Source organism: Betta splendens, chromosome 12, assembly GCF_900634795.4.
Source record: "Betta splendens chromosome 12, fBetSpl5.4, whole genome shotgun sequence".
In the NCBI taxonomy this organism is placed as follows: Eukaryota; Metazoa; Chordata; class Actinopteri; order Anabantiformes; family Osphronemidae; genus Betta; species Betta splendens.
The window spans coordinates 4,454,485-4,473,157 of record NC_040892.2 but is presented as its reverse complement, the minus strand read 5'-3'; the positions used below and the strand labels follow the sequence as shown (position 1 = coordinate 4,473,157).

At 45.3% G+C, this 18,673-nt stretch overlaps 3 protein-coding genes and 1 long non-coding RNA gene across 8 annotated transcripts; 2 read left to right on the top strand and 2 right to left on the bottom strand.

Annotated features, from left to right (window-relative positions):
- Positions 1-157: 157 nt before the first annotated feature.
- Positions 158-2,611, top strand: brf2 (BRF2 RNA polymerase III transcription initiation factor subunit). The gene is made up of 4 exons (XM_029168995.3): positions 158-483; positions 715-774; positions 895-1,216; positions 1,493-2,611. Exons 1-4 carry the CDS (start codon positions 336-338, stop codon positions 2,313-2,315), a joined length of 1,353 nt encoding a protein of 450 aa, XP_029024828.1. The 5' UTR covers positions 158-335; the 3' UTR covers positions 2,316-2,611.
- A 294-nt stretch (positions 2,612-2,905) lies between these two features.
- LOC114866813 (prolactin-releasing peptide receptor-like) lies at positions 2,906-7,444 on the bottom strand. 4 transcript variants are annotated; one of them, XM_029169002.3, is made up of 3 exons: positions 7,310-7,444; positions 5,352-5,817; positions 2,906-4,539 (listed from the first exon to the last, which is right to left on the bottom strand). In XM_029169002.3, exons 2-3 carry the CDS (start codon positions 5,798-5,800, stop codon positions 3,906-3,908), a joined length of 1,083 nt encoding a protein of 360 aa, XP_029024835.1. In that variant the 5' UTR covers positions 5,801-5,817; positions 7,310-7,444; the 3' UTR covers positions 2,906-3,905. The 4 variants fall into 4 exon arrangements, with proteins under 4 accessions (XP_029024835.1, XP_029024837.1, XP_029024836.1 ...); XM_029169004.3 differs by lacking the exon at positions 7,310-7,444 and adding an exon at positions 6,379-7,233; XM_029169003.3 differs by lacking the exon at positions 7,310-7,444 and adding an exon at positions 6,106-6,357.
- LOC114866862 (uncharacterized) lies at positions 5,402-12,493 on the top strand. Its single transcript, XR_003787764.3, has 3 exons — positions 5,402-5,539; positions 10,928-11,027; positions 11,571-12,493. It is a non-coding gene; the product is annotated as an uncharacterized LOC114866862 (long non-coding RNA).
- A 536-nt stretch (positions 12,494-13,029) lies between these two features.
- On the bottom strand, positions 13,030-18,425 carry anxa4 (annexin A4). Of its 2 annotated transcripts, none has more exons than XM_029169008.3 (13): positions 18,332-18,425; positions 17,140-17,184; positions 16,801-16,888; positions 16,271-16,365; positions 15,462-15,575; positions 15,226-15,316; positions 14,633-14,712; positions 14,394-14,450; positions 14,210-14,303; positions 13,874-13,969; positions 13,725-13,783; positions 13,457-13,579; positions 13,030-13,267 (listed from the first exon to the last, which is right to left on the bottom strand). In XM_029169008.3, the coding sequence occupies exons 2-13, from the start codon at positions 17,146-17,148 to the stop codon at positions 13,211-13,213; spliced, it is 963 nt and encodes a 320-aa protein (XP_029024841.1). In that variant the 5' UTR covers positions 17,149-17,184; positions 18,332-18,425; the 3' UTR covers positions 13,030-13,210. The 2 variants fall into 2 exon arrangements, with proteins under 2 accessions (XP_029024841.1, XP_029024840.2); XM_029169007.3 differs by having other exon boundaries at positions 18,279-18,418.
- Positions 18,426-18,673: the final 248 nt, after the last annotated feature.

Sequence of the window (18,673 nt, the reverse complement as noted above, 5' to 3'; positions counted from 1 at the left end):
TTTCTATTACAGTGTTTAATTAAACTGCCGCTTTAATGTGATAATTGAATATAGTAATTAATTATCATAACCACCTGTAGCGCGTACGAGAGTTTCCTTTACACGGAGCACAGCGGAACCATTTATTTTCACATCGTTGTTTCTACCCGGACTTATTTTACTCGCACTTTTCCTGCGACGTTTATTGGTCGTTTAGAAGGCGAATCGGGTGTTTACAGTTTAAACGCGGATGTCGAACCGGTGTTTTTCTGATGGACAGACAGGTCATAACGCGTTTAATTCACTTTAAGTGGACCAGTCGCGTCTGACCACTTCCGGACTTCACCTTTTTGAAGATGTCGCGTGCGGGTGCGACCTGCCCGAGCTGCGGCTCGTCCAACATCGTAGACGATGAACTTTACTCTCAGGCGCAGCTGGTGTGCGTGGACTGCGGAACCGTGGTGTCCGAGGGCGTCCTGGCCAGCGACCCGGTCGGAGGTTCAGGTACGAACGAGGGTCAAACGACTTTTTAATAATTAACAATTTAATTCCTGGTGGAAAGATCTTAAAAGAATATTGTCTTTGCATTATCGTTCACTCTAGGTAATGCTCTTCTTCAATATGCACAAAATAAACAGCTTGATGACTGTCATTTATGCTTGGAGCCATCAATGTATATGTGTGTACATATAAAGTCCCACTTCACCTTCATATGATCACAATTTTGTTTTACAGATGTTTCTTACAGCAGAACTACTGCTGTCGCTAAGAAGCCATGTCCAAATCTGATTAAAGGTGAGGCTGTGTTCCTAATGGGAGATTTTATTGGAGTTAATGTTTGATAATAATCTGCATATTTATATTTTCTCCTGCTGAACTCTCAGACTTATACACTTGCACATTTTATTGCTACAGGGCTGCAGCGTGTCAGAGCCTTGTGTCGGATTCTTCGGGTCAAGAGTGAAATCGAAGATCTCTCACAGACCTATTACAGCCAGGCCTATCAGCATGTGAGCTTTATCAATGTCACCCTCCATAAGAAGGAGGTTCTGGCTGGCTGCTGTGTGCTTGTTAGCTGCAGGCTGCTCAACTGGCCCATTACTATGGGAACCATCAGCTGCCTGCTGGACGCCGACCCGGATCTGGTGGGAGTGATTTATAAAGAAATGGTCAAGATTCTCAACATTGAGGCTCCAATCGTCAACTTGACAGATGTGATCGCGACCCACATTCAGGAGTGAGTGAACGGCAGCAGTCTGAAAATCTGAAAGATTTTAGATTCAGGTTTAGGTGACTTAATGTTACAGCCAGTAAATTTTCACATTTGGCTTATTTTGGGTAACATTTTGTTTGAGTTTAATGATACTTGGCTACAGTATTACTGTATTGATACTGAATATACAATGTGTTAATCTAATTTAAGACTATGAGGTCTAAATGATACATGGTTTTCATTGTTCTCTTACTGGTCTCTTACTGGTCTTTTGAACCTTGTTTCTTTTCTTTCTGTCAGGTACAAAATTAGCTCTGCTGATGTCTCTGGAGATTTGGCTGTGAACTCTCAGGACTTGACCAAACGTGCTGTAGCTCTGGTGGAGCTGGCAGCAGATGCCTGGATCGTAACTGGCCGTAGGCCCATCCCAATCATGATGGCGGCAATCTATTTAGCTTGGCAGTCTCTGAAACCCACCAAGCAGCGGCTCAAGTTCTCGCTGGACAAATTCTGTCAGCTCGCCAAAGTGAAAAAGCACCAACCTGCTGCGAAGAGAATAACCGAGATAAAGGAGATGCTGTGTAAGCTGGGTAAGGAGATTCCCTGGGTCAGGGAAACGGTGTCACCAGAGAATGTTGCTCGGCAGGTGGAAGACATTCTGCAGTACAGGTTTGCCCTGCTAAGGAGGGCTCTGAGAACCCACGAAGAGGCTTTGCTGGATGAGTGTCAGGCCAGCTGTCAGGACTCTCCAGCTGAAGAGGCTGTTCTTTCCCACTCCTCTGAGCCTGTAGATCAGACTCCAAATGCACCCTCCTTGGAACAGTGTGAAATGAATGCTGAAAGGGAACCAGGAGATGAACATGAGAATCTCTGCACAGAGCCACAGAGTGACACACAGGAGAGCCAGGCCCCAGCACCAAACTGGGGAAAGAGACTGCTATTTGTTCCCCCATGTGTGATTCATCCAAAGAGGAGAAGAATGGAGCAGCCAGACCTGAAGGACGTAACCGGAGATGAGGAAATCTCCGACAGTGAAATTGACTCATACATCCGCACTCCTCAGGAGACTAGAGACTTTGCTCGCACCCAGAAGATACTGTCTCTTTCTGAGAGCGACAAATAGTTGTGTATGAAGAAAATGATTTCCTGTTCCGTTATGAGTTATAAAAGACAAATGTCTTCCATTATAATGCACTAATACACTGGCCATGGCCATGAACACCGTCGTTTGAAAGGCAAGATTAGCATAAAAGGATGTGTTTGCCTCCCTGTGCTTGGCAGTAGCAGCGATTTAGGCTTTTAGGTAGCATTTGTTACACAGTCGGGTTTGAACACTTCTTTTCACACATATTTCATGTCATGGCAAAATCTCTGCTTTCTTAGTCTTACGAGGTCTCAAATAAAGGATTTCACTCTGTTCATTGAATAGTTGTTAATGAGAATGAGATAAATTAGGCACGTTTGACAGGACGGAGGATTGTGTTAAATTGGTGTTATTTTTGAAAATGCTCAAATACTCTTGACAAAGGAGATCAAGTCCGTTTGTACTTAGCTAAAAAATCCTTGCCTGGCCTAGTTAATATGCAGCGAATACTTTCATGCCTGTGTGTTTTAATTAGTGAACTCAGTAGCCAGGAAATTCTGACCAAATGAATCTTACGGGGTTTCATTATTACCACCTTGCAGTTGCAGCGCATTGATCTGAAGCGGAGAGGGAACTGTGACCATTTATTCATGATTCACATCACATTATGTGAGCACAAATCACGGATGTGTACAGATGTACGCTGCACAGTACAAACAGCTTCGTGGCGATGCAAGTACATTATGTGCACCAACGGCCGTTCAGACAGTTCCTTCATACAGGGAACGGGAAAAGAGCAAAAGTGATGGCAAATGTTTAATCATTCAGTGACACCGGGGCTGGTTTGAGCACGCGCTGCTACAAAGATAAATCTCTCCCGTCCACCTGCAGGAAGGAAACAGATGCCTCCATGCAAACTAAATTATGGAGAGGAAATAGACTGAGAACAAGCAAGCAGCGTCGGTTCGCTGTACAGGACATTGTGTTGGCATTCAACGTCTGGATGGAATCCACGTCAATTTAATAAGCGGTGGAAACTAAAGAGGACACAGCACCGGCCACGGCACAACAGGGGTTTCATCTATTCACAGCGAAGCTGATAGGAATAATGTGATGAATTATACACCTTGCTGCATATTCATCAAGTACAGGTTAAAGGAAAAAAAAGTCCAACCCTCGGGAGCCAATTCGTGAATCTAATTTCCCTCTCAAGCCTCCAAGGTGGAGCAGTGCATGAGGATGAGCTCTGACACCAGCAACCGGAGGCTGGAGCAGCTTCGTCTGCAGTGATCGCTACCAAACGTGATGGGAGCTGACGCTTTCATTTCCTCCCCACAGAAGCGCAGCCCTGTTTGGTATTAGAAGACAATGTGTTTTATTTATTATCTCCAAGGAGTAAACGCTTCTTAAATATTTAAATTAGCAAGTAAATGCTTTTACATTAGTGATGTAGAGCGTTTCACTTTGTTTTGTATTCATAGTCATATTATCGTTATGCACAGAATAACTAATGGCCATGAAGTTTTGTGGAGAATGTCTTTTTTTTCTATTTGGCAACAGAGTTTGTGCTTGTTGATGAATCCACATCCTAAACGGAAGTACCATCAAAGGAGCCGACTCCGTGCGTAATTACAGGGCCACGCCGGCGGCGCAGTGATTGGCGGGCGCTCCGACGCGGTGGCGACACTTGAACATCTTCCGCAGCTCGGCGCGGAAGCGGTCGTGCAGCCAGGCGTAGAGGAAGGGGTTGCAGCAGGACGAGCTCATGGCGCACAGGTGGCACAGCAGCTGGATGAGTAGGAAGTAGCGCTTGTTGATGAGGCGGATGTCGATGTCGCGCAGCACGTTGAACACGTGGATGGGGAGCCAGCACGCTGCGAAGGCGGAGACCAGGAGCGCGACCAGGCGAAACACCTTCCTCTTCCGGGCGCGCTGCGCGCCCGCCTGGTCCTGGGTCCTGTGGCCCGGGGCCACGCAGTTCCTCAGCTTGACGGTGATGCAGAGGTACGAGCCGAAGACGGCGGACAGGGGCAGCACGTACGTGACCAGCAGCGTGCTGTACGCGTAAGCGCGCCTCTGCCTCTCCTGTCCCAGCCAGAACTCCTCGCAGATGGTGAAACCCTCCTCCTTGAACTCCACGTGGTAGGTGTGGGTCACGGCCGGCGCCACCAGCGCGCAGGACACGAGCCAGATGCCGGCGAGGACGGAGGCACAGGTCGCCACAGAGGTCCGCTTCTTCAGGGGGTGGACTGTTGCATAATATCTGCAATAGAAAGACGGGCTCTTTATTATGAAGGTGCACAACCTGCATTCAATAAATGAATTAATGCGCGATTCCTTCCGAACTCCTGCAGCACAATTTGAAAACGATGGACTTTCTCTGGGCTCGTGTGGTTACAGAGGTTGAAAGCTGCAGTTATTGCTGCAGAAGGAAGCTTCGGTGCGGTGACTCTGTGGAAATCAGCGGGCGACCAGGGGACATGACTTTGCAGGACACACAGATATTATGCTGATTGCATTTGAGTCTGCTCCAGGTACGCGCTGTCCTGCCGAACCCGCGCACACCCTGAATTTACAACTCTGACAAACCATAAAAGTCATTACAGTTTGTGAGTGCATTTTTAATGATGGCACTGTTACCCAAAGCGCTAATAGAGGTTTTATCATAAATCCATATTAAGCCAGCACTAATTATATATTACATTATGTACTGGATGAACAGTCACGAGACGTTATAAGTACAGTATGGAGCCTTCTGGTGACTCAGCTCTAGATGTTGAGAATCATTTCTGAAATGTGTTATTTGTTTGTTTACATCGCGTAGGATGATGTGTAAAATGTTAAATGCATCACATAAAGAAGGATCATCTAAATACAAATGGCATCTAGAGATTTAATTCTGTTTTTTTGAAGGATCCTTTGTCTGCGCACATGGCTGCACAATTATATTAACAAGCCCACACAATAGTGTAAAGGCCATTCAAATTATGGCGCTCAAAGGAACAAAACACCTGGAGACGGATTCGGAGCGTCGCTGAGCAGAGTAATTACTTAAGTGCAGTCAGGTGCACCCACCTGTCCACAGCGATGGCAGTGAGCGTGAAGACGGAAACGTAGACGGTGACCGGCTGGATGAGGAACACCAGGTAGCACATGGAGCGGCCGAAGACCCAGCCGTGCGGGTTGAAGGCGTAGGCGAGGGTGAAGGGGACGCACGTCACGCACATGAGCATGTCGGAGAAGGCCAGGTTCCCGATGAACAGGTTGGTGACGCTGTGCATCTTGCGCGTCCTGCAGATGACGTAGAGGAGCAGGTAGTTCCCGAACACGCCCACCGTCACCACCAGCACGTAGCACGGGATGATGAGGGGCTTGAACACCTGCAGCAGGGCCACATCCGCGAACGGGGAGCCGCGAGCGGTGGAGTTGCTCTGCAGCGCGACCTCGTACACGCGTCCGTCCGTGTGCTCGCACGGCGCCGGCGGCTGCGTGCCTCCGGCGAGGCCGCTGTGGTTCCGCTCCATGGCGGCGCGCGCGGCTCCTGGAAAGGTCAGATCGGTGCGTTCAGCCCAAGGATGCGCGGCACATTTAAGCGTCCTAATGAAAACAGGTCGTGACATTTGCAGAATGCAAACGCATTGCTAAGTAAATATGCTTTCACCAACACCACTACACGCGGTGAGAGGCAAAGAGCGCGTTATTAAAGGCTTGTGGAGGCGTCTGGATGTGAAGAGCTAAGATGAGCAACACGACAGCGAACCTCCTTCGCTGAGATGTGCTTAGAAATGTGTGTCAATCACTGGGCTGTGTCGGCATGCGGAGGACTCACTGTGCTGACCGCTGACTCCAGCGAGACTCTTGATAAACAGGAAAATGTTCGGTAAGTCGGGCGGACGGTGGAAAATGGATGGGAAAACTGTAAAACCGCGAGAAGGATCCTCCACATATGACACCTTCAATCAATTATCGCATGAATATCACATGAGAAGCGCTGAGCTGCAGCTGTGATGGGGCTGAAGGCACGAGCCGCGGAGTCGCATTCCTCAAGTGCAATATTATGTTTTGCAAGATTGCAAAGAATAAATACGGTAAAAGACTTTACCATGTCAAACAAAAAAGCTGTTGTGGCTCTTCTGCGGCCCTCGGAGTCATTCCCTCGGCGTCGACCGTCAGACCTTTGCTGATGTGGTTTTCTACATTTTGCATGAAATTTCATCATCAAGCACCTCGTCAGCTCGCTGTGTTGGCTGATTATGAGCTGCAGCTTGAGTCGCGTTTCTGTCTTACGCACGTGCAGCTACGAAAGAAGAACCTGCGCACACTGTTGTACTGTATGTGACATGATTGATCTGTGGTTGACGCGGCTGGCATGGCGGGGGGGGGGGGGGGGGGGTGCTCACTACATCATGTAGGCAGATTGGAGACTTCTCACTGTCAGCTTGAAGTCGAGGGACATAGTGGAAGACAGAGTTCTCTGAAAACGTCACACATCGTGTGAAATAGTTCAGGATAAAAGACTCAGATGGTGTTTTTTGTCATTTACATTTACAATTCGTGTCAGTGAACCCACTAGATGTGATAACAATCACAATTTAAATACTCAAAGCCTTAGATAAATAAAAATAATGGAGCAATGAAACATTACATTTGCTACTTTGCCCAATGAGATAAATGCACACATATTTATAGACTCTGAACGGTGGCATATTGAAGCTTTGTCCATTATTGATGCCAAGGTATAAGCCTTTGATTTATTTATGTCAAGCTCTGAGTACATACAGAGGAGGAAACAATAACAAAGACGTAAGACAGGATTTTCAAACAATGGCTTGAGAAGATGAGGCGGTTTAATGTAGCTAATATGCAAATAGAAGCTTATTCTTTAAAATGGTTAATGTCAAAGTATCTTCTGATGAAACTATTTAAAATAATTATCGCCTTGTGTTTCTATTTCTGTTTTATTTTATATAATTTCACTGGCTAAGACAAGACGCATGCACACAAACACGTGCAGATAAGGACATTTAACTCACCTGAGTGTGCGGCTCTGAAGAGGTGCGAGCACCGTGATGTTCCCGTCTGCACAGCGAGTGAGCCGACGCTGCCGCTGCTTCAGGGAGGAGAGAGGGAGCGAGTGGGAGAAAGAGACGTCTGCGAATGACAGCGAGCCAATAAGACGGCAGAGAGCGCGCGGGGTTCAAGTCTGAGCCGCATCCGTCTTGACCCGCTCCGTCAGTGGCTGCACGGATTGTCAGGGTGAAATGTTGCTGCTCACAGGAATTTGCCTGCTTGATGATATATTTACACGGTAGCCGTAAGAAACAACAATAGAAATGATGCATGAATAATTGTGAATTGTGTTTATGTAAATGATAATTGCTATGTTGAATCGAGCTTTGGCACATGGACCACAAAGGACGCACTTCTTTATCTGGTGCGAGAAAAAATAATTTTTTTACAGTTTCCACATTGATTCAACCTTTATTTTTTTTAATCCGGGAGCTGAAGTCCCAATTGACAGAACACACCACTCACACAGAACACGCTGCCTGCAACCTTATGTTCAATAGAATTCATATTTTACACCTTTGTAATAACAAAGGATGCAGCAACACCTTTTTCAAAGCACGTTGACAGCATGTGATCGGTTTCTTTTTAGAATGCCTCAAAAAAGAGCATCACGCCTTAAGCTCAGGTGCTTTTATAAGTCCACATCCTCTGGATAAAAGGGTTTTAAGTGTGATGTGATTCACCGTTGGACGTCGTGTTTCTGGTTCCAAATAGCAGAAGGTTGAGACGTTTAAATTCCCTGAAGGTAATAACAAAGTGTTGTTCTAACAATCAGTTTCACAAATCAGGTCTTCCGTTTATGTTTCAGCTGCGGCGAGAGGAAGCTGAAGCTGACAGTAGCCAGAAAGCCCCAGGTTCATAGGAGACGACCGTGCGACTCGTTTGGGTCACTTCCGGTTGGAAAAGCGCAGCGCAGCTTTCTGGACGAACCGAACTCCGCCCGCTATAAATAGCAAAACGGTGGCACTTAGCAGAGAACGGGCTTCACCTGTTGTCACACACTGGGCGCTGATTGTGGCTGAGCTGCCATTTAAAGAGACTGCCCGTCCACTGGGACCAATTAGGGTTGGGTGCCATGCTCAAGGGCACTTTGGCACGAGCCACAGCCTAATTAGCAATTGACTTAAGACTAACATCACAGACGAAGGTAATCAAACAAAACTTCTATTGTGTGCAACCACATACTGTATGTTGGATGGCTGGAAAATATCATAAATGCACTTGCTGCTATGTGGAACACCCACGCGATCCATTATAATGACACATCTGTCATCCTTTTAGTTGCCGGCGTTGTTGTAAATGTAAATTGATTCCCCCAGGGGTCAAGTCATTATCGCAGGTTTAGAAGAAGCACGACTTTGTCTGTCCCGGCAGATCCTCCCTCCGCGAAAACATGCGCGAGGCAGCGGAGGTCACGCGAAACGCGAACCAGATGGAGTTATCTGCATAAGTGGGAGTCTTTGAAAAAAGGTGAAAAAGTGTGTTGACGTGTTGCCGATGCAAATGTGTTGGAAGCGCGGAGTTCAGTAGTCAAGGGAATGGGCCACCTGCTGCTGGGGCTCAACTAGAAGTCATTTAGAAATAACATCGTTTCACGCTCCGGCGTCTCAGCTTGTTTTCATAAATGATCTTCTTAACTTTGAGTGAAATGAGTGTAATGTGCTTTAGGTGCACTCTTTAAGGAAGCAAACAGGCGATTCCCAGTCTAAATATTATAAATCGCTCTTCAGTTTTAAAGGCCAGTTGCCTTGATTTCATTTGTAATGCAACTTCCTGTGCAAACCGTTTGTTTTCACATCTGAAGCAGAAATTCCCTGAGCACCCGACTGGCACCGACTGGTAAAAGACGCGACTGGTGCAGCATCTGAGGTCCTTTTCGCTGACCCCGGCGAGCCGTGAGGCGTCAGAGCGACCCCTCCTCCTCACAGGACGTGCGGAGGTGTTCTGAAGAGCTGAAGCTGCAGCTTCTCCTGATGCTGACGCCACTGACGGAGCATCACTGCCACTTTGGTGCATCTGCAGCAGTGATAGCCACTGATAACGTCTAAGTATAATGCGAACACCTATTTGAGGCTGTTTGAACCACGCCGGGTTTTTATAGTGTCCTCTGATCCACCTCTCTGCAACAGCTCGTAAATGTGGGTTTTACATCATTACAGCCGATCTGTCCAACGCGAAACAACCTCCTCCAGGAAGAAACCTGTTTTGTGCTTTATCTCTTGAGAGGCAAAATGACACTTTGATCTGATTCTCACCAGCTCTTTCTTTATTACGTGACCCTTTATCATGTGAACAATGATTTTTTTTTTACATATAGTAACAATATATTGCACAATTACTATGTGAAAGAGGCGACTCATAAGTGAGAGAAAATAGAGAATCTTGTTGTGCAGAACATTTAGGGTTTCTGGTCTTTTATTGGTAGTTTTCGTGCCTTTTACTGCTCATATAACGTGGTTTTCAGCCACAAAGCCCTGACAGCCTCCTACCTGCTGCTGCAGACAGACGAGGCCACATATGAGACGGTGAACGTAACAGGGCGCTCAGCAGCGCTGCTGTTCCCCAGTAATTGGTGAAACAAACACAGAGGCCGAGTTCCATTCATCAAAGAGCACAGCAGCACGAGTCGGAGCAATGCTAATGCTGTGAAAGGCTAAACTGTGGCTGAAAGCAGCATTAGATGTGGTGCAATGTGCCGCCGCCTCCAGGGGACCGGGTAATGAAGACGTCCTGGTGGAAAAGGTGTCGAATCTGAGAGACAGATGTTTGTTCCCTTTGAAGATTGACCTGCTGTCAAGTTCCATAAATATACAGTTAATCCAATTCAAGCTCTGAGCCCAACTTTCTCTTATGAATTATTGTTTCACATTGCTTCTCTTTATTCTTTTATTTTGTCCAGGGCCAGTTGAGGTTTTTGCAGCGATTGTTAGTGTTTATCTATTATTAATGTCACATCAGGCTCTGCAGCATAAACTAGTGAGCCTGTTTGTGTTGATATGAGCCCAAAGTATATTAACTAAGTGCCTTTAAACATTCAAGAGAAGCCTTTCTTCTGAGAGGAGCTGCTGAAATTCTCAGACTTTGCTGCTTCATGAAGTACTAATTGCGATGTGTCTCCCGGCGCTGGCAGCGGCGGGTGAGTCATTCTTGACTTTGAGTCACATCCAGGTCTGAGAAAATAGGTCTAAGCACTGACTTCAGATCAGTTTGTTGCTTGTGACAGTGTCAACCTGACCTGTCGACTTGGATTGTGGCATCTGTGGGATTTCAAGCGTCCGCCTTCATTCTCTTGCTGGTCTGATGTTTTATTCCCTTACACTTTGCAGCTTCTATAAATATGCAAATGGCTCCAGCTGAGCATTAATCAGACTCACCTGTCACCTCCGGAGGTGGTCACGTCCGGAGCCACATTCAGTTCTTTATTATTTGGTGCGTCACAAAAACTTCGTCGTCTGTGACTCTGGCCTCCAAATGACCAAATCCCATCCCTGCTTTTATGCAGCGGCCCCGTTAATCTTTTCAACCAAATTTTTGTCAGGGGAAATTCAATTTTCTTTCATTTCCATCTCATTTTCTTCCAGCGTTGCCCATGAGCTGTCCAAATGGTCTCCAGATTGTGCTACGTACGAAACCGACTGCTCGAACGAGAGATCAAATAAACCGAATGTATTTCCATTGAAGGTAAAATTACGATAATGGAAATTATTATTCTTTCATCAGCGATGAACAGATCTGGGCTTCTGACGAAAGCTCGTTAGCGCAGAGAGAGCTGCAATTTTAAAGATAGATTCTCAGAAGTAATGGTTGCTAAACGATTCTGTGTCGCTGAGCTTAAAGCGTTTGAAATCTCACCTGTTATCTCACGTCTGCAGGAAGAACTGTCTTTCATTTGCCGCTGCGTGTCACTGATCATTATGCGTTAAGTGGCACGACGTAAACAATCAAAACAGTTCACGGGTCACGGTTCAGGTAAACTCTGTGTTCTGCAGATTGTTTATGATGCTGCATTGAGAGTAACTTCCCACATCCTCACATTCACCTTCCTAGTTGCTGTCTGAAGGTCGGTGTTTGCTCTCCCATGCTCCCCCACGCGGCCTACACAAGACTTTAATGCATGGATTTCATCCAACCTCTTCTTTCTTTTTATATATTTAACCACATCTGTTTCCTCTGTCAGCTTTTGCGTTATTTCTCCGATGACATGAAAATCTACTTGTGTTACAGTGCACATTTACATAGAGAACAGCACGGTGGGGGTGAGGATGGCAGAAAAGGAACGAGTGGAAGATGCTGGAAGCGCCAGGAGCCCCCAGTTTCATCACCGGCTCCACGCAGACACGCAAACAAAACCTCGGCTCCAGCTTTGTTCCCCAGGCGATCGGAGCTCGTACAGACTCACAACTGACTCACTGACCCCCTACACATTCACGGATGAAAGCGAGCAAACTAGCCGCCGCTAAAGTCTATAGCGCTGCACCGCTCACTCCAAATATAATAAACTCTGCCGATATGTTGTGTTTGTTTTAGATGTGTATACAGAAGCTTATTGTGCTTTTCTTTAACAAGGTTTATCTTTTATAAGGTTTCTAGTTAAGTTCATTTTGCAGGTTGCCATTTAGTTGCCATGGCAATACAGTATTTGCTGTATTATGTTCATTCACTTAGGATTGCTGGATGATATTGAAGCCTTTTTCACTGTCTGACTTATTTTTACATCCATAAATGTTCTTTTTTACTTGTTTGTTTCATCTGCACTATTTATTGGCTCTTTTATTTTATGTTTTTACAGAAGATCAGTTCATAAATAAAACGTCCTCTCTTGGGGGCGGACACAGCTTTGTTCCATTGGCATGATTTACAGTAAGCAACACATTCCCTTAATGTGGTCTTTGTTGAAATCATTAGCATGCTGTCATTTTTATAGCACACAATGAGAAACAACTTTAAATCAACTGAATCTGAATGTTGAAGAGAAATTAAAAACATTCTTTCCAAATTAAGAATGAGGAACGTTTATTGAGGCAAATAAAAAAAGAAACAACTCTTCCACTGAGACAAAGCCCGTATCAGCCGGTGTAAACAGCCTGTGGAGATGTTGGCTGTGAAACCTAAACTGATTCTGAATCAGCCACGTACAGCGCAAGCCCGAGTCAATAAGAGACAGGCACATACAGCACAGGTCAGGATGTGTTGCCTGAGGACAGTATTTGCTGTAGGGAGTTCTGCAGATTCTGCAGATGAGTCACGTTGTGCATTTCACTGAAAACATCATGACTATTCATAAAGTCAGTTTCTACAGACACACTGCTATTTTGGTTCCACCAAGTGGTCACCTTGAGTACAACCACTCCACAGCATCACAGGTCTGCTGAACTGAAGTGCACCTGTACATAAGCGGGACAGACTGACGTCCTCTTTAACTGGATTAGAGCCCACTTTACTGTCTGTCCAACCAGACCCGCCTCTTATTAATGTGATGGAGTCAAATGACGCAGAGCTGAGTCAACAAACAAAGAACCGTTACCAATTAACAAATGGGCTTCATTGACTGGGCAGCGTAGTTGAAACAAGGTCGGATTCTGGAGGCCAAAGACATTAATCTGCACTGTTTTCAAAAATGTGACAAGCATAGATTTACGTCCCTGATACAAGTCATTCCCAATGATAGAAGCGGACACGTGTGAAAGGTCGTTAGTCTTTGGTTTAATTGGTATTAAAAACTTTTAAACAAAGCACCGTTCTCAGTTCTCAGAAATGTGATTGGCCGTTGAGGAAAGAAGGTACGACAGATTAAAGCCATAAGCGGAGAAAGGCTCTTGAGGCAGGTAATAAGGACACGACTGGATGCTGCTTTGATGCCTCCTCTACTCGCCTCCACACAGCTCCAGCAGGATTTTACGGTAGTCACCAGATGTGTCTCCCTGTGCAATGAGAGAAGACTCTATGAGGCTTTAAAAAAGACCAGTGTGGGGATTTACTGTCACGTAAGTGACACTAATAACCAAACTAGGCATAGTTTTATTCTGATTAAGACAACATACAGTGAAACATTCTTTAATAGGGATTAAAACCATGGCCAATCAAATGAAACAAGTAAACACGGTTGTCACCTTGATGAAGGAGTACAGGGTCTTCCCATACATCTTCTGGAAATGGGCCTTAATGTCCAACATGTCAATCTCTGCCCTGGCAACCATGATTCTGATCAGGACGGTATCTGTGGTGCCCAGACCCTGACAGGAGAGAGGGAGCGTGTTAGTCTTCACTGTCTCATTTTATTCTTCCAAATTATCTTATTTATAGATCTAAATGTCTGTATAGTGAACGTGGAAGGACAGGTGGAAAACGTAATAATGAACCGATGAACTCAAACCTTACCTTCATTGATTTGTATAATCGCTCAGCAAAAAATGCCGGCCTGCTTCTGATGCATTTCACTGCAACACAAAATCAAAACCCAGTGTTTGAGATACGACACAACCCTTAAACTGACACCACATATCTACTTGCAGGAGACAGAGGCGGACCTATGGCCAGGAAGACGTCCTCCAGGCTGCCAGACATCTCCCTTTTAATGCTGTCTTCGATCTCTCGTCCAGAAATCTTCTTATACTCATCGAACACTAAAGCAGGAGCCACAGAATTAGTAAAGAGGAACAACAGAGCTTGCTCTATCATGATGTCTTGTGCCAGTAGTTAAGGAAATATTGTACTATAAACAGTTTTCATGAATAATTTTTTTCCTCAAACTTCCCAAAGGAGAGTGTGAAGCCTTTTAAATGGCTCATGGGTTATAAATGATAAAATGACACAACCCTAAAAACCACAATAACACTGACTATGCATATTTGAAGGGGACAGACCTCGCAGCAGATGCTTTTGGTTCCTCACACAGAGCACCGTGAGAAACTTAACCTCGTCCGTGCCCCATCGAGCCTCACCAGCCTGATAGATGTCCTATGATCACACATAGGAGGCGAACACGCTTCAGTCACATCATAAAAACACGCCTTCATTAGCATCGGCAGACCTAATCCCCGACTGTACCTTGGCATCCTGCACGGCCAGGGCCTCGTCCACTTTGTCGCTTTCATCCCGTCCAGCCTGCAGCACAGAAGTGACGGCAAAGCGTTATGGCACAGGAAGGGACATTTTATCATCACATCAACTTCCATAAACAACTGATGCCAAAACACACATTGTTCAATAAGGAACACACACAAAGGCATCTTCTTCTTTTATAGTGTCCATTTGTTGATTACCTACTAGTAAGTGCTAGTGCTCACCGTGAGTAAAGAGATCAAAACCCTGCGAAACATTCCAGATGTGTCTCCAGACACAGCGTCTTCCAGGTCCTTCTCGTATTCTAACATGAAAAATAAGATACGAATTCAAAGCAGTTCAACTAATACAGTACCTGCGTGCACACACACACACACACACACACACACACACACACACACACACACACACACACACACACACACACACACACACACACACACACACACACACACACACACACACACACACACACACACACACACACACACACACACACACACACACTTCAGTGAACTTATAAACTCAAACATCTGCCATGATAAGTACATGCAAGTGTTACTGCTAAATACTATGCAATTATTTGTCCAAGTGAGTGCAGCCACAGAACAAAGGAGCAAACAATACACAGGCACACAGAGAGAAGCAATGTCTTTTGTGAATAATTTATGGCATCCTCTGTTTTCTGATAATGGATGCCGCTGCATCTCCAAACAAAGCACAGAGGTTTAGTGACGGGTGAACGCTATCAGGTGTCATAGGCCGCCGGCCTATAAACCGTGACCCCAGCGTCAGAAATTCTATTCGCAGACGTTACCTTTCTTGTAGACCTGGCAAATGGTTTTGATTTCCGCGTTTGACCTTGAGGCGAGAATGTCGATGAGCGCAGCTTCTTCTGTTCCAGCCCCCTGTGAAACAAATAGAGACAGACATAAGCTAAAAGGAAATATGTTTCATTATTTTTAACTGGCTTGAATGTTGTTTGGGGATTTGGTAAAACTATTAATGAATTGTCTACTGTTTGAATTCATTCCTTAAAGGCAGGATAAGAACCTTCATTGCGTATTTTAGCTCATAGGCGTCATACACCGGTGCCAGCATCAGCAACCCTAGAACGACAGCCTTGAAGTTCCCACTCAGCTCAGAGGACAGCTCGTCAGCCAGGTCCTGCAGGAGGGAAAGAGCGACAGTCATTCACACAGTAGGAGTCAACACAGGTCACAAGCGCCTCGAGCCCAGGATGCTGCTCTCCCTTCACTCTGTTGTTGTTTGCGCTGCCAGCGTGGACATGAACCATGATGTCACCCATTCCAGCAGCAGGGCCTCTCCACTAGAGGGTGTGGTTCCTGGACGCCTTGCTTTATCCCAGTGCCTCCACACAGTTCGCCTGTGTGACCACATGTGGGCGTCAGCATGTGCAGCATGACTCACTCCTTCTGACTGCAGAGACTCCGGCCACTGTCTCTGCTGCTGCTGCTCCCACTGTGGAGCCTTTCTGTGAGCCGGTCATTATGTCAATATAATAAATAAGCACACTTCCCCTTTAGTTAATATATTGATCCACACCATCATCAAACAAAGAGATTTTCAGTTGGCAGTTTTTTTATGGTTGGGAAACATTTCACTACCCTGCAAACAACAAGCCCCTCTTTGTTATATGTGGTACTAATTTGTGATTTATAGTCACTGATTAACTAGCATTATCAGTGAGAACCAAAAATAAAACCCCACCTTAAACTAAACTTGGAGGCTATGAGAGCCACAGCTATAACGTTCCACTGAGGCTGCTTTCACAATTCATCACTGTCTTTCTTGCTTTTTGTGACACCGTGATCTGAGCACAGCTCATCCAGATTTCTCACCTTTCCAACAGTTGTTTTGAAGGCCTCCTTGATGCGCTGCCTCTGGGCAATTGTACGGTGCGCCAGGACCTCGATGATGGTTGCTTCGTTAGTGCCTGCGAGGTAATAAATATCATGAGCTAGGAATCTTTCATATTATGGTTCTAAATTATTAGAAATGTGTTGGAATAGCAACCAACACAATCTCACTCCCAGACGACCTGAACAGACAATGGTTTGTTGACATCAGCACAGAAAACATCTGTTCGAGCCATAACTAACTAGAGTCAGAGGACGATTATTATACTAACAGCATCAACGTGTCGTTCCATAAAATGTTGCTGACACAGATGAAAATGTGACTGTTTCCTGTTTGTTAGAATGTTCCTCCAGAAGTAGTAGAGTAGATTCACGTTTACTACTACTTCTACAGGCCAAAATCCTTATCAGGGGCAAAATGTTTTTTTCTAAATGTATATTCGTAAAGGTCATAGTACAGAGTTGCATGTGTCAGAAATAAACGCCAAGGATTTGAGCGTCCGGACTCTCACCAGCTCCCTTCATGGCGTCTCTAAGCTTCTGGGCATCAGCCTCGGCGTTGAACCCGGCCGCCTCAGTCACTGTCCCACGGTTTCCAATCTGGTCATACAATAATAACAAATGTTCAAAGTTAAACAGATTTTCCTGTGACTATTTGTAAAAGGCAGTATCACAGTAATACCCTCTCATTATAATATACAATACAAAATATGAAAATACATACATTATTTAAATGCTTCCTGACCCTATTCAAATCCTAAATCAATCAAACTGTCCAGTGTTCTGTCAGACTCTCCGTCGCGGAGGCAAATAAATGGAAATGTTCTGCTTACTCTATGGGAGAGACTTACCGCAGCCATTGCAGGAGTGGTTTTCCAAAGTGGATGTGCAGGGAGCTACAACAAAGCAGAGAATGAATAAAACAAAGCCATAAGAGCCACGATGTGCAGGGTCGAGTTGAGGGGTTGGTAAACGGTCTCAGTGTTGAATGGGACCCTCATTAACCCCTCATCAATATTGTACGCGGTTCATCATCTCAGAGAGCGTTTCTGTCACACACTTTTGGTCACAGGTGCTTTTGTGTCCCACGTCTGAGCATCGTGTCACTGGGACTAATCCCATTGAGCCAACGTTTGTTTGGGGCACACCTGTAATTACTCCAATGAGCTGAGAGCTGGTGGGATTTCACTGCAACCCGACGCTCTGCGTAAGAAGAACGCACGCACCAATACACACAAGGTGTCTTATTTTTCCCCGCACAAATGCAAAAAGCCCAGATGTGCCAGATGTGTTGTGTTATAACTCAAAGAAAAAGCATATCATGGTAGAGACATTTATTAAGCAACACATATTCATAGTAGCCGGAGGTCTGCGTGTAACGCACAGACACACCTTAGTGGTGCGTAGTGTAAATATGGGTCGGGGAACCTCCACACAGACACACACACAGTCTATGGTCACAAGTGACAAATAACACAATGCTTGTCCTGTTGCTGAAGCACATCTTATACAAACACAATCTTATTTATACAACTAAACAGCCTTTAAAACCTCAGGTGAATAACTTTAGGAATTGGTAGCAACAGTATGAAGTGTCTAAAAGGATTTTACACATTTCCCCACCTGGTCAAACTACTTCATTCATTCTGTTTATTTATTCAGCTTTCGTTTTACTAGAGGACATTATGTAACCTCTGGTTACTGGGGGGCGTTAAAAGAAACCTTGACAAAAGTTAAAAAGCAGCTATAGTTGCGTTTGCGGCTATTATGATGCACATGAGTGATATTCCTCAGCCCGCACAAATCTGAAGACTACTGTGGAAAAGCTGAGATAATCAAATGTAATGTAAAAGTCAAGTCGTGAAACGACTCAGGAAGTAGAGGACAGTTTGGCTGTTTAGTGGACACACCCACAGACAAAGATAATGTCACTGCTCTGACAAAATATGTCCCAGAAACATGACTAACTGTACGCGAAGGTTCGTCTTACCTGTGCTGAAGACTTTACTGGGCCTGAAACTTTGCAGGAAGGTGGCGACTCACCCGGAAAGTGAAGATTATAACGTTCAGTCCGACGTCCCTCCCACTGGACGCATTTTTTTCCTCTCTTCAGTCCGATGCACTGCTGCATTCAGGGACGTCGGTACAGTTGGAAAAAAGCGATGCCTCCTTCAAAGCACAGGGCTGTTTTCTTTATACCATTGGGACATGCCACATATTATATGCCACATACAGTATGCCAACAGTGTGTGTTCAGGTGTATGTCGAATGACGTGTATTTCTATGTTGAGTCTTCCTTATTTGTAATTGGATCACTTCAGTTTTTACTTTAACCATGTCATTGCGTTTATTCTGTCTTTAAAACATAGCCTCTTCGTGTCATTT

What these genes read in the sequence shown, in the direction of transcription:
- brf2 (XM_029168995.3), top strand. Translation starts at nt 336, where the DNA reads ATGTCGCGTGCGGGTGCGACCTGCCCGAGCTGCGGCTCGTCCAACATC. An exon ending in CGACCCGGTCGGAGGTTCAG is followed by an intron (nt 484 to 714) that starts GTACGAACGAGG and finishes TTTGTTTTACAG; the next exon opens with ATGTTTCTTACAGCAGAACT. An exon ending in ATCGCGACCCACATTCAGGA is followed by an intron (nt 1,217 to 1,492) that starts GTGAGTGAACGG and finishes TCTTTCTGTCAG; the next exon opens with GTACAAAATTAGCTCTGCTG.
- LOC114866813 (XM_029169001.3), bottom strand. Translation starts at nt 5,896, where the DNA reads ATGTCACGACCTGTTTTCATTAGGACGCTTAAATGTGCCGCGCATCCT. An exon ending in ACTGCCATCGCTGTGGACAG is followed by an intron (nt 4,540 to 5,351) that starts GTGGGTGCACCT and finishes TTTCTATTGCAG; the next exon opens with ATATTATGCAACAGTCCACC.
- anxa4 (XM_029169008.3), bottom strand. An exon ending in AGCTAAAATACGCAATGAAG is followed by an intron (nt 15,317 to 15,461) that starts GTTCTTATCCTG and finishes TTTGTTTCACAG; the next exon opens with GGGGCTGGAACAGAAGAAGC. An exon ending in TTTTGATCTCTTTACTCACG is followed by an intron (nt 14,451 to 14,632) that starts GTGAGCACTAGC and finishes TCTGTGCTGCAG; the next exon opens with GCTGGACGGGATGAAAGCGA.